The sequence below is a fragment of the Ceratina calcarata genome, unplaced genomic scaffold (assembly GCF_001652005.2).
Source record: "Ceratina calcarata isolate Rehan_Ccalc_2016 unplaced genomic scaffold, ASM165200v1 scaffold473.2, whole genome shotgun sequence".
NCBI classification, from domain to species: domain Eukaryota; kingdom Metazoa; phylum Arthropoda; class Insecta; order Hymenoptera; family Apidae; genus Ceratina; species Ceratina calcarata.
The window spans coordinates 2,790-16,075 of record NW_017171460.1 but is presented as its reverse complement, the minus strand read 5'-3'; the positions used below and the strand labels follow the sequence as shown (position 1 = coordinate 16,075).

Here is a 13,286-nt window from a genome sequence, read left to right as displayed (position 1 = left end):
TTCATTTTTGCATGTAACATTTCTTTCATCTTGTGCTCCCGTCACGAGCGCGACGTACGGGCGCGACAACGCACGAGGCGGTTACCTCGCTCCTGCCCGCCTTGTATACTCGCGCTCTGATTCGTCGAGAGTTTTTGTTAATAACTCGACTACCACGCCTCGGACAACTTTTTTGCAAAGGAAAAAGTTGTTTAAAATCACCATGGCTCCACCCCATTTCAAGGCCTAACACTAGTTCTGGGACACCCTGTATAATATATATGTATACAGGGTGTAAACCTACTAGTGGGCAATATTTTAAGGACGTGTATATGTATTTGCATGAATGATTTAAAGATACTTCTTTCATTTGTAGTTACGCTTTAAAAACAATTACTGCTCATTTCTCGTCCTGGAGACAAACCGTTCTCCAAGGTGAACTGATTAGAGAATATACGAACGGCGAACACATTTCGCAATTGAATTTATCCCCGGGCCGGAATGGGACTCGACGAGATCGTAAAACAAAAGTCGGCACGGATTACGGTGCGGAGAACATCGCTGTAGATAATCCGGAATCTGGGCACCGTTCGGGAAATTCCTACGGGAAATACGACACATTCCGTAGTGGGGCCAGGCAAAAAAGTTTGCGTTGCAACCATAAATAACGAAGTCGCGATATAAATAACAAGTCGTTGCTAATTTAGATTCTCGTACACCGCGTTGCGGATAAAGCCAATATCAATGATGCGTATACATAGCAAACCAGCTAAACCGTTCCAACCGCGAGCCAATATACTTCGTTGTAAATCAAACAGAATTTTTATACTTATGATATATATATAGCATCGTTGCACGTTGCAATTGTGTAATATTTATGGAATCTATTGATGCGGGAAAGAAAATAAGTAAATATAATCGCAAATACATTACAAACAATCCCGTTCGATGTAGGATTAATTTAAGAATAGAAAAGTCGTAATAAAGTAGAGATATAAACAAGAAACAACCGGAGTCTATGTAACCTCGTAGAGGAAATAATAAATACATATGTACATACATACTTTGATTAATTTCACCGGCCGTCGCGATTCTTCTTTCCCGACGAACTTCCGGTCTTTTTACTTCCCTTCCCGTCCGTGCGCGAATGGTTTCAGTTCACTAATTAAGTCACGCCGGATTATATTTCCGTAATTAATTCGCACGCCGCGACGTTCTGTCCTAATAATTAATTTGTTCTTAGCAACGCGACATCGTCTTGAAGTATTGGAGTAACGATGAATCAGGCCTCTTCTTGGATTGCGGAGCGAAATTTTTCATGCATCTTCTATTACTTTGGACATTGCCATTTGATTAACCCAACGCCTTTTCCGTTTTAAACTAGTTTGCTGGCGCAAGTTGAACCAGTCCGTGCAGATACAATTGACTCAAATAGGAGAAGTTTTTAAATGTTGGAGATATTCCTACGTGTGTAGTAACAAGAAAATAAGGAATAATTCGATAGAGTAGGAAAGTTCCTAATTGAATATCGTATTTATAAGTCAATGGAAATAATTTCGAAGGAAACGATCAGCGATAAAGTTCGCCGTTGAACGACTCGAACAATTGTTAAACTTTAAACAATAAGCTCGAACCGTTCCGGAGTAATAAGAAGTTACGTTCCATTAACATCGAGCGAAAACGGCTAATAAAGGTTAAAAAATGAATTTTAACGAGCAACCGTTCCGTTATAATGAAAACCGGTGTAGTCGGAAAGGGGTTAAATTCCTTTGCTGTTTCTTGAAATCACTTCCTTGAAACATTCGCCTTATCGAGGTGACGTAGAAATAGAAGAACAGAAGCAGCGAACAATTTGTGAAACGCAACAGCCCGGGTCCCGAGTTCCCGTGATTCCGAAGCAAGAATTAAATTCCATCCATAGTAATTATTCGACAGTAGATTGTAGCTTGTAACGACGAGTGTACCGGTACCAATTCGCTGCTACTTGTTTCTCATTTTGTTGTAAATGTCAACGAAAATTTGACTTTGACTTTGCCTTAATATCTTTCATCCTGAGAAATTGAGTATTCTATGTATGTACAGTTTCACAAGGTATGACAGAAGTTATGTAGCGCTCAAATACAATGCTGGTTAATTTTTCTTATATTAAGATGTTTGTTCATTAAACATTGCAGGTTTAATGAACAAACAATATATATATATATCTTTGTATATCTTGCAATTTTTTAACGCCTACATCAAGATTGAATATTCAAACTGATCTTTGTCTTGGTTGTTAGAACTGTACGTTAGAATACGTAACATGATGCTGAAAATCATCATTACCTAGAGTACTTACAGCGGAAGAGAAAGGGGGCTTGTAATCCGTCTTCCGGACAAGTGACTGTACGATAGGCTGGGTCATTCGTCACGGGCAATTTGTAGGACGATTTGCAAGACAAAGTCGTACCCGGTTTAATGTGATCGGTGGAAGACGTTTCGTTTCCTTGATAAGAGCTTGAGGTATTCACCCTTACACTCCTCTAGGTAGAATACGTTTTCGTTGAAATGATATCTTAGACAAACAATCAATACGTGAAACTTGCAACCAATCAATTTGTGAGTATATCTATATAAGTGCTTGAATAAGTAATAGAAGAATACCAGTTTTGTTTTAATGGTCAACAAATAATTCCAATGTTATTTTATAAAGAAATTCTGAGTTAAAAGTATATTTCGTATTTCAAACTCATGTGTCTATTTCACTTATTCGAAATATTGGACCCGCAGTTTATCGAATATTCTGTTATTATTCTACCTACGTATTTTACAATTACAATTAATATACTATTCAAACTATTGACGGTATTTAATTAAACAGGAGTAGTACGTACAGGAAAGCTCGATTGGTACAATATTTAATGAGAATCGAATGAATAATATTATTCCGAATAATATATCAGAGAATAAAATGTAATAATTAATCAGATAATTCCGCAAATCCCGAGAAATTATACAAGCTCTGTTCAAATATTAATTTCACCAAAATGGACCAGCATGTCCCACGAATTTGAAATTAATTGATATTTGAACGAAGAATTATCAGAAAACAGTTTATTACCTATATGAAATGTTTTATTGCTCCTACGTTAAGAAGAAGGAAATTACCAATCAGACATCGATATTGAAATTAATAAACAAAGAATTCATTTAATTCGTATTTGTGGTACGCTTTATATACGAGGGGGGGGGGGGCACTAACTATGTATATCTACCTTGAATATCTCCGTTATTTCTAGAGTAACCCGAATTACTAAGGAAAAATTACTGATTACTTAGGCACGAGGGCTACTCCAAGTTCGTAAAGATAAATAACTACGGAATTGGTTTTTGGCAAGTTACACGGAGTTTTTCAGTTTCACCTCAGGCGTATATTCAGAGGAAAAATGTTTCGTACATCAATTCTTTAGAAAATCGTTCAATTCTTCACGTGATTGCAGAAGCACAACTTTAAATCGAAAAACAGGCACTTATTGTATGTGTAAGGAATTCTCACACTTGTTTCGTTTCATTTTTACTTCGTTGAGAGAACGAAGGAGTAAATGCACACGGAGGTACCGTCGTGATGTCTTCAAACACGTAATCAACTTTTGTTATCAACTCGAAAGCTGGAAAAATATAAACTCCGTTGTAGAAACGGCGCAACGAACGTGTACTAAGAACAGCGAGACGCGACGACAAATTCGATTGTCATGATTTCAGCGACGACTGTATCTGAGTTAAGATAATTCTCTTTGATAAGAGGTTTAGACGTGGAAAAACAGTATCGGTATGAAAGCTCGCCATGCGTATTTATATGTATATGCAGGTACGAAATTTTTAATTTTATTGAACTGGGAAAACCGTCGGCTAAATTCAAGAAGGACAGGTAAGATAGTAACTACAATTGTAAAGAATTCAATTATTCTCTTATTTGCACCGGTTTAATTACGACACCGTTAATTATTCGTCGTCAGACAACGCTGGAAAATCCGGAAAATGAACCCGGTTGCGTCCTTCCCGAACCATCTCGAACCTGAAAGTTACGAACCGGTTGGTTGCGGTAAACCTTTCTCGAACCATCGCGTACCCGGCATAAAGTTCTCAGGAAACAGCATTCTGACTTACACCTGCCGGCACAATTGCGTTTTGAACGGAACCGTGTCGGCTACCAATGCTACAGCCCTTGCTTTACGTACAGTGGGTGTAGAAAGTATTCAAACACCCTTTAAATCAAAACAACTGCTTTCAAAACTTATACGTACGATTTGATATCTTTTTGTGAAATTAGAGGGTCAATTACTACAGGATGTATAAAATGTTAAATGTTAACAAGGTTACAACTGGAAGTTTGAAGTCGTGAACAAAAAAGTAAAAGTCGCTTCCTCCAACTTTTTTTTATCACGATTTGTAATACGATAAAGGTTTTATTGAAATTAGTTAACTTGATTACGAGTTGCAGAGTCAAAGTTACGGAGTAAGGTCGAAAATAGCACACGTTCAAAATCAGCAATCTTCGAGATCTTAACCCGAGTTGTAAACTTCTGTAGCTCGCAATAGCATTAACAGATTTCACTGAAAATTTTACCGTGTTCATAACTAACATCAACAAGGTCAAAATTTCATATTATTTGATTACTATCGATAGAATGAATCCTCAATAGTCATAACATTTTTTAATACCGTGTACAAATACCAGATTGTATTATCGAATAAAAGTACGGTTCTGTGTTGCTTGTCGAGTGAAAAATTTCAGTTTCATATAAAAAAAATAAATTATTGGAAGAACACTGTAAAAATGAACAAGCTTCGGAACTATTCATGGATCACGCTAACGACTTGTTGAAAATAATTGAATTATTTGTGAATTTGAGAGACGAAACACAATATGGTGGATAGCAGAACATGCATCAGCGTGAAATACGAATGATATTTTAGTTCTAGGTGTCATGGGTATACACATCCTAAACTGAACCTAGTGAATATGGACAGCTTGACGTTTCAATCTCACCGGATATTTAATTAAAGTATGAATTGAACATGGTCACCATACGCCCCCTAAAACAAATGAGAATTACATTTCGCCTCGCGCGACTGCATGAAAAATCGGGTGCAATATCTAAACCATCGTAGCCGATAGGAAATTAATTTTTTAAAGCAAAATCTCTCTTTATTTGTCTCTCACGTTTAGACGGTGAGCAAACTTCGAAAATGAATGTGATACTTCAAAAGCACGAGGCTAAACACATATATAAAGTACCGGAAGGACTGCGAGAATTATGCACTGACATTTCGCGTGAAGTAAGTATTATTATAAATATGTTTTCACATTTAACTCTTGATAATGAAAGAGATGTACCATTGCAATTTAAGAATCTATTGCAAATTAAGGCAATCAAGTTAAGGGGCCTTCCCAGTGTGACCGCCTAAACTTTAGCTCATTTTTGGGAATTTTTTTTAAGAAAAATATTCTACGGAATTTTTTTAAACTTCATGGATGTATTTACCTATAAATGAACTGTATAAAATAATTTTCTCATATAAAAATAACTGAAGGCGACCAAGTTATGCGCTATCTCCCGAGACGCCAAAAAAAAGTACCTCGAATGCTGACACCGTACAGTTCGCTATAGAAAAGACAAAGAACGTATTCTCCGTTGTATGATCTAGGATATCCGAAAAATGTTGAAATCTGACAAAATGGCGGAGTTCTTAAGAAATTTTTCGATTTTTCCTAAAAAAATTTGTCGTGTTTTTGTTGCCAAAATTACAGTTTTCATCCAATCAATAATATCCTATATCATTCAATAATAAAGCATGTCTAGAACACTCTGTTAAAATTTCAAGTTAATCGGATAATTGGTCATTAAGTCATAGCGCCAGCAAATTTGAAAAATACCATTTCGAAAAAAACGTGTTTAAAGTATTAACTATTACATTATTACTTATATTAATACTAGTAGAAGGCTGCCACTCGGAAACTAGTTGAAATCAAAGCTTGAAATTTTTGTATGATATTTTTGAAGGTATAAACTTTCGAAAAATGCAAAAAAATATTCGATTTTTTTTAATTTCACACTGGGTAGATCCCTTAAGGAGTTGTGTCGAAATCATGTTTAGCATTAAATGAATTGACTCACGCATCAATATAACTTCTAAGTTTATTAATATAATGTTTCATTACCTCTTCTTTAAAAGAGGAAACAACATCTATTCTTCAAAAGTCATTTTAAAATTCGAAATATGTATCAAACTAAATATTATTGTCTAATAATTAAAATTCTTTCAATTTCGTTATTCTTATTAATTCAGTGAACAATTAATAATTGATTTTGTAATTGGAAACAGGTTCTCCGGTCACAACCTGCTAACCTGATCTTCTTTATCTCCGAATATGTCGATACGCTTCTAATCACGCGCGAAAACACGAAAAGTACATTTCTCTCTTCTCCGAGGATCGTGCTTCAAAAAGTTTTTCGTCGAGAAGCTTTGTCTTTAGTCTTTTCTATTTCGACACAAGTAATCACACTAAACAATTACGATTCTAGTTGCGGTTCAAGTCGTGAACAACATTCTACTGGGCAGTCAGGCCATCCTATCGTTACTTTATCGATCCGGTTTCACTTTAGAGCAGATTACCGTCGCGGCTCCAAAAATTCAAGTAAAATTAATTATCACTTACCGGCTATTTATCTAATTACATTCTGTTTATATTATTTATTTACACTATTTTATATTATCTCTTTTATTTCTTCTATTCTTTTATTCTTCCTTTTGGTAGAAAGCATTCCGCGAGTATTTGGATGCAGTGGACATGCAACCGGTACAAGTATGCGAAGGTAAGGAAACGGCGAATGAATCGTAAAAAGAGAACTGGTAAACGTAACGTTTTTAAGCAGACCTCTTTAAGGGGAGCTCGTTCGAGGGTGAAGTTGTAAAATACTAAGGGAATAAAGATATGCTGCTGCTGGTTGGTAATCACGGTTCATACTGATGAAAGTTTCAACGATTCGCAAGACAGAACTGCTCGTTCCTACGGGGAACAAACCTTGATGAAACTGATTAATGCCAGCGGAAGCATGCATTAAAGTCAGAAACTAAGAAACGACTTGATAACTGGGTTCGATAAAATCGTGTATACTTTATACGAGGTGGTTACGTTGAGTACGTAATAAGCCTGAGAGATTGTAAAAATGTTTTACTGAAATGCAGCGGCGTATTTGTGTCTTTGATTATTCGGAGAAATACGAGGGGAGTGTATAACGTAAAATGACAAATCTTAATTTTATTATTTCTGTGTAAACTGCTTCAAGTGTAGACCCTACTTGCGATGAAAAATCCATGACATCGATAAGAACTATCCTCGAAGCTACGGGCGCGACGCGTGAGGACGCAGAACGCGCTGCCACAGTGATACAAGTCAGAAATTACAACTATCAACTCTCCTAACTTAAGCGTAGCATAATTAATATACATAGATAATTATAATTAGGCTGCGTTCCGTGGACACTACGAGAGGATGGCACTGAACGAAGCCCAGGGGAAGGTACAATGGCAAAGAGCGGTTGTGAACACGCTTGACATCCTAAGGAAGGCCGGTGCCACGCAGGCGGAAATCTCCAAAGCCGCTAAACACGTTAAAGTAATGATTTCTGGCTCGAATTCAACGTTTCAACAACAGACGTTTAATTACCCTTTCGTGTAGTTTGCCTATCGTGGATACTACATCAGAAGGAATCTAAGGATCGACGCTCGTAAGATTGTAATTACGTGAATTTCAGATACATGTTTAGATATTTTTGAAAACTTTTCAGCTGGCGCAGAGGACGAGTTCCTTAAGAAGGATGAACGCATATTGGAACCAGAAGAGGCCATTCAAGCGGTCGCTTGGATGGAAATGATGTACGAAGACTCGGGATTGACGATGGAAAAGGCCAACGAGGCTGCTACAATTATTCAAGTAACATTAACAAACAAAATTAATGCTCTTTTCAGTTACTCATCTTCAGTATATGTACTTCGTAGCAAGAACTATTTGATACTATAATAATTAAGGCAGTTAAGTTTTCTTCGATTGGCAGAAAGCCTATAGGAAATATCGTACGAGGAAGCGTTGCTATGACGTGCAAAAGCTAGAATCAACGAAGTCATTGGTGACCGAAGCTATTATTGACAAGTTGCATCAAAGAATTTTTGAGTCGGTGACGTTACACGGAGAAATCCCAGAATACGGTACTCGAGAGGAACTGATGGCCACAAGTACAAAGCTGCAAATGGCTTTCAAAGAACGTATGAGAAGGTCGCGAATAATTAAGGAAGGTATGACATAGAATTAACAGAACACGATTAGGTATTTTACGTAATTATGCACTGATAACACATTAGATGTCTTCGAACCCGGTGAATTTGATGAAGAAGAAGAGTACGAGGAAGAGAGTGAGTGACAATTTTGCTTAAGGTAGTAACGCAGAAACTCGTCTAGTCAAACTAGCGAATTCCCGCGTTTGACTAGTTTAGTGTTTAGATGTGGCAACGTCGCGGACTATAACAGACGTTTGTAGGGCGGCTTTATGCTTGAGTTGAAATTATCCTCAAATCAAATCCTAACCAAATAAATTATTCTTTATTTCAATATCATAAATTAGTTTTTATATCCTACATATACTTCCATACAATAGAATTCAAACGATGCGCGACGTTGCCACATCATCTGAATCTTGTATGTGTTTTATATAAATCAATGAATTACTCAGCTCATAGGCACTGCCGCATTGTTCTTAAACATTCAAAATGTTCCTTACCTTGTAAAGTAATCTGATGCTCAGATCATGCAAAGTTTCATTAAAATCTGAATGGTAGTTTTTTTCATAATTTTGAGGAAACCGAGTTTTTCCATAAAACTCAATGTTAAACGCTCGAGAAAGAAAAAGCTGATAATTTTTTTCTCACGTGTCCTAGATACACAAAAATTTAACTGATTCACTTTTATATTACAGTTTATCTATACATATGTTAAGTTTGAGTCAATTCTGAACGGTAATTCTTACGTCTGCGTTACTACCTTAAGAATCTAAAGTAACGTTAGAGCTGATATTATTAATCGAAAATAGAGGAAGAAGTAGCCTTACCCACAACACCGCCCCTACCTCTTAAACCTAAATATCGTCCAAGAGAGCCAGAGCTGAAAGAATACGCGGAGGAAGATTTAGTGGAAGAGATGGACGACACGGAAGAGTTGCAGGTGTCGGAGGTTGAACCGACGACGGAGGAATTGGCGACGAGCCCAGAACTGCAGTCGGAATTGGAAGAGGAAGGTGATGAAGGTTGGGAAAAATTGATCATTTCTGTACACGTACACGCAGCGCGTAAATCTACTCGCAACGTGATCTTTTATAGCGAGTATAACGAAAGAGAAGATGGAGGAGGAAAAACTAGAGGAAAAGGAAGAGGAGAAAGAAGATGAAGAAACGAAAGAAGCAGATGAAGAACAAAAAGAGACCGCAGAAGAGCCGGAAGAGAAAACGCAGGAAGAGGAGAAGCAGCAGGAAGGGGTGCAGACAAAAGAGGTAGAGGTGGCGGATGAGGTAGGGGAGGAGACAAAAGAAACGGAAAAGGGACCAAATGATGCCCAAGAGGCCAGTGCCACAGCAGACGATGTCGCGGAATGATATAAATGCACTCATTTATTCGCTTTATTAAAGCAATATACTTCCAAAATAAGTTTATTAACTTTATTAGCGTGATATACTTTTAAAAATAAGCTTCTAGAGCAGTACACGAACGTCGGAATTAAATTTCTGCTCGCACCATCCTCTCTTTCGTTCTTCATTCCTCTTCGAGCGAAGGACGCGAAATTGAAAATTAGAATGAAAGTCCGTTGAAAAACTTTACATGGCATCTATGTTTAATGAAAATTTGTAAAACATACAACGCATTCTCCTGTATAGAACACGAAATCACGCGAAGATTTTGTCCTCTTGTCAAATTGGAATTTCTTTCCAGATTGTAACCATAGTAATCAATAAAAAATTTACCTGTACACCTATTATTAATAGCTTGTACAAAAAAAATGAATATCTAACAAACGTGTGAATCACAAATAATGTGTGAACAAAACTAAACGCACGGGACAGATACTTTCTTGAGAATCTAAAACGTGTGTCTCCAAGGCGTGCCTTTTGCGGAGTAACATGTACCGGTCTTTATTAAACGAGACTTCAGATTCTTGAAATCGTTGCGCTCACCCTCTCTGAAGATTTGCCTGCACTCGTGTCTACACGCTTTCCCCATCGACGCGCGACAATTAATGTTGTTCGAGTACTTTCCGCCCCGCTTTCCGGTCACGTTGATCTCATCCATCTGACAAGTGGTCTCCGACGTGAACGATTTGTTGCATTCGTCTTTAACGCGCTCGTTTGCCAATTCGGCCTCGCCAAAGTATGATTTGTGTTTGCATTTCTTATTAGCCTTGTACTTTTCGACTAAAATGCACAGGGAGTCCTTGTGATTGATCGTACCCACGGAATCATCTAGTTCCTCGTCGTTTAATTCTTGCATAGCCGAGATTTTCTCCGAATCTTTCGCGCAATAGTTGCAGCTGCAAATTGTATCACGTGTGCCGTGCTCCTGGCGACAACGTCTTGTATGATTGTTGGTATTTTTTGCGGCACAGAGGCAGGTCTCCGAGTTGAGACGCGTTTCCTTCGATGAACAACTGTTATAAAAAATTTCAAGTAGAACTATAGGACTTGCTTTAAAACGAAGTGCAACCTAATTTCAAAACAAAATATATTGTATATCAACCCGCATTCATTCTCGCAACAATGATGGCAATGGTGAGAGTGACAGCAACGGTGCCGACTCTGATGGCAACCCTGGCGAGGTCGTAACAAATCAAGATTAGAATGCTTTACGCAGTGATTGCAAGAACGCGAATTACTGGACGAATTATCTTTCTGCATGGCGAACGTGCATCGGGAATTATGATTAATCGACTTGTAAACCCTTCCTTCAGTGTTAGAGTCACGATTCTCCGTGGTACACTCTGAACGGGAGAAATTATTTCCACAAACATATACTAGTAATTTGGCGAGTTAAGAAAGCAATTTCTACCTACTTCGCCTCTCGGGCGAATCAGTACTTTTGACATTGTCCACTTCGTTCTGATCTCTGTCATATAGAAGATTGACGGAACCTAGTTTGACCGAAGACTCCTTCAGACTTCGCCTTTGTGGATGTGAACATGAACTACGGGCCCGACCAAAATTTACCGATTCCATTACAAAACTTCTCATTGTTTTCGTATCGCAACTATAAAAAGGAAGAAATTGTCCGAGGCAGAAGTGTAAAAAATGTTAATGGATAATTAATTGTCTCTAGAGTTACCCTAGTAGGAAAATTGATTTGGGTATAAAAATTAATGTTTACTCTACTTTTCTAATTGATCCGATTTAGAAACCTCGGTTTTCTTCGCGATTCCATTGTATTCTTTACTGGGAACGATGTCGAGCGTGTCTCCGGCGCTACACTGATTGCGTTTACGACAACAACTGCAGATTATTGGCTTCTGAAGGAAGTTTTCCTTGATCGAACCGTTTTCCCCGCACTCGTCATTCCAAAGTATCTTCGCTTCGACAACGCGATGTGGTCTTCCATTCGAACATTTTCCCGATGAAAATTGTGAAGTCTCTTGTTCGTTTTGGTCTTCATTTTCACTAACGCTTTCCGTCTGATTCCAAGTAATGTTAAGAATATTATCAGTGAAAGTTCCCAATGTCAGTAATACTTTTGCAACAGTATAGTAGTTCAAAGAACAGATATTTATATTTTGATCGTAATGCTTAAATTTATGACAGTATGAAAATACCAAGGAAGATTAGAAAACGTCTATTAGATGATTACTTTCTCAGATTTTGTTGTTTCTTCAACGTTACAGCACAAACCATAATTTTTGGGGAATTTACGTCGAGCTCGACGGAAAGCTACCGTAGCTGCAACCAACTGATGTGACGACGACGGACAAACTTGAGACATGACTAAGGAATCGTTCCGAGCGATCAAACATTCCCCTGATTTAAAAAAAAGATTTATTATTCAATTAGAAGTTAATTGGTTAAGTTTGCTGTGGGGAAGGGGTGATTGAGCGTTGAAGTGAGCCACGCGCTTCCATGGATAATTTATAAAAAGATCGAATTCAGTTTTCAACGATTTGACGGAAACAACAATTTGCAATTAACGATAGTCTTCAATTTCATACGCTGTATATAAAATTAAAAATTGCGTTGAATCATGCTGACACTATGTATGCATGTATTGTGTGTAATGTGTATGTATGACTTAAATGTATGGTTGGCGTTTTTCCTTTGTGATGGAAATCGACTTTCAAATCAAACCTAACTCAATATTTAAATTAGGCAGTAATAAAGAAGACCGCTATGACCTCTTGGTGCTTCTTTCACTGTTGGCATTTTTATTTGTTTAAGCATATACTTGGTTCATGTAGTTTGTTATTCGTCATTTTCTTAAAACGCTTCGTACTGAGCGGAGCGCTTGTTCAAACGCGAGAAAAGCCGGCCGCCTGACTCCGAGCCAGCGCTCCCGAAACGGAGACCGCCTCAACCGAGCGCTCTGATTGGTCCGTGTTTTTCGTTAATAACTCGGTAACCAAGCCCCATTTTGTATTTTGCCAAAGGAAATTGTTGTTCACAATGCTCCTCCCTATCTGCCATTTTCGGCTCTAACAATCTTTCCGGAACACCCTGTATTTTACTAATTTTTGTGTTAAGAGTACAGAATAAATCATTGTGTTTTTTATCAATGTTTCTTGATTGACTTGTCAAAGTGTACCCTAATTACTGCCCAAGTTAATCTACATTTAAAAGAGTGAGTTGCATCAATATTTGCAGACCAGTGTAGATACTTCTACAAATTGCTGTCTCAAAAAATATCGCAAGTTATTTCCTAGTGTATTCACACCTTAAAGATTGTATTCTAACGAGAAATATTCTTAAAATTCAATTGCTAATAATTTCGTATATAATGAACCGAATTACTTCATTGTTAACATACATTGTAGTACATTAAAGCTCGAAGTCTCTACTTTTTATTATATTGTCTGCTAATTTTGTGTAAATCAACTCCGAAAGAACGAAAATTGTCAATAAATGAAAGTATGCCCAATTCCAAAGATTAAATTCTAATGAAAGATATTGTGAAACCTACTTGAAAAAGGTATGTGAATTAATCTGCTTCTCTTTATTTGTACGAGACATAAAAAATTGTTTACAAAT

The 13,286-nt window shown here is 37.4% G+C and overlaps 3 protein-coding genes across 3 annotated transcripts in view; 1 reads left to right on the top strand and 2 right to left on the bottom strand.

Moving 5' to 3' along the window:
* Nucleotides 1-13,286, bottom strand: part of pasi1 (septate junction component pasiflora 1) — a 16,101-nt gene that overhangs the window by 1,330 nt on the left and 1,485 nt on the right. The window lies entirely within an intron of this gene.
* On the top strand, nucleotides 4,917-8,639 carry LOC113464664 (uncharacterized). Its single transcript, XM_026815633.1, has 7 exons — nucleotides 4,917-5,024; nucleotides 5,189-5,298; nucleotides 6,546-6,658; nucleotides 6,779-7,416; nucleotides 7,490-7,639; nucleotides 7,703-7,751; nucleotides 7,812-8,639. Exons 4-7 carry the CDS (start codon nucleotides 7,339-7,341, stop codon nucleotides 8,042-8,044), a joined length of 510 nt encoding a protein of 169 aa, XP_026671434.1. The 5' UTR covers nucleotides 4,917-5,024; nucleotides 5,189-5,298; nucleotides 6,546-6,658; nucleotides 6,779-7,338; the 3' UTR covers nucleotides 8,045-8,639.
* LOC108627514 (uncharacterized) lies at nucleotides 9,503-12,447 on the bottom strand. Its single transcript, XM_026815634.1, has 5 exons — nucleotides 11,899-12,447; nucleotides 11,430-11,725; nucleotides 11,114-11,307; nucleotides 10,801-11,041; nucleotides 9,503-10,711 (listed from the first exon to the last, which is right to left on the bottom strand). The coding sequence occupies exons 1-5, from the start codon at nucleotides 12,028-12,030 to the stop codon at nucleotides 10,147-10,149; spliced, it is 1,428 nt and encodes a 475-aa protein (XP_026671435.1). The 5' UTR covers nucleotides 12,031-12,447; the 3' UTR covers nucleotides 9,503-10,146.

Excerpts from the sequence above, each read along its gene's own strand:
- LOC113464664 (XM_026815633.1), top strand. The coding sequence starts at position 7,339 with ATGACATCGATAAGAACTATCCTCGAAGCTACGGGCGCGACGCGTGAG. Across the intron at positions 7,417-7,489 it reads GCGCTGCCACAGTGATACAA|GCTGCGTTCCGTGGACACTA; the intron begins GTCAGAAATTAC and ends AATTATAATTAG. Across the intron at positions 7,752-7,811 it reads GAATCTAAGGATCGACGCTC|CTGGCGCAGAGGACGAGTTC; the intron begins GTAAGATTGTAA and ends AAAACTTTTCAG.
- LOC108627514 (XM_026815634.1), bottom strand. The coding sequence starts at position 12,030 with ATGTCTCAAGTTTGTCCGTCGTCGTCACATCAGTTGGTTGCAGCTACG. Across the intron at positions 11,726-11,898 it reads AAACAACAAAATCTGAGAAA|ACGGAAAGCGTTAGTGAAAA; the intron begins GTAATCATCTAA and ends ACTTGGAATCAG. Across the intron at positions 11,308-11,429 it reads AAATCGGATCAATTAGAAAA|TTGCGATACGAAAACAATGA; the intron begins GTAGAGTAAACA and ends TCCTTTTTATAG.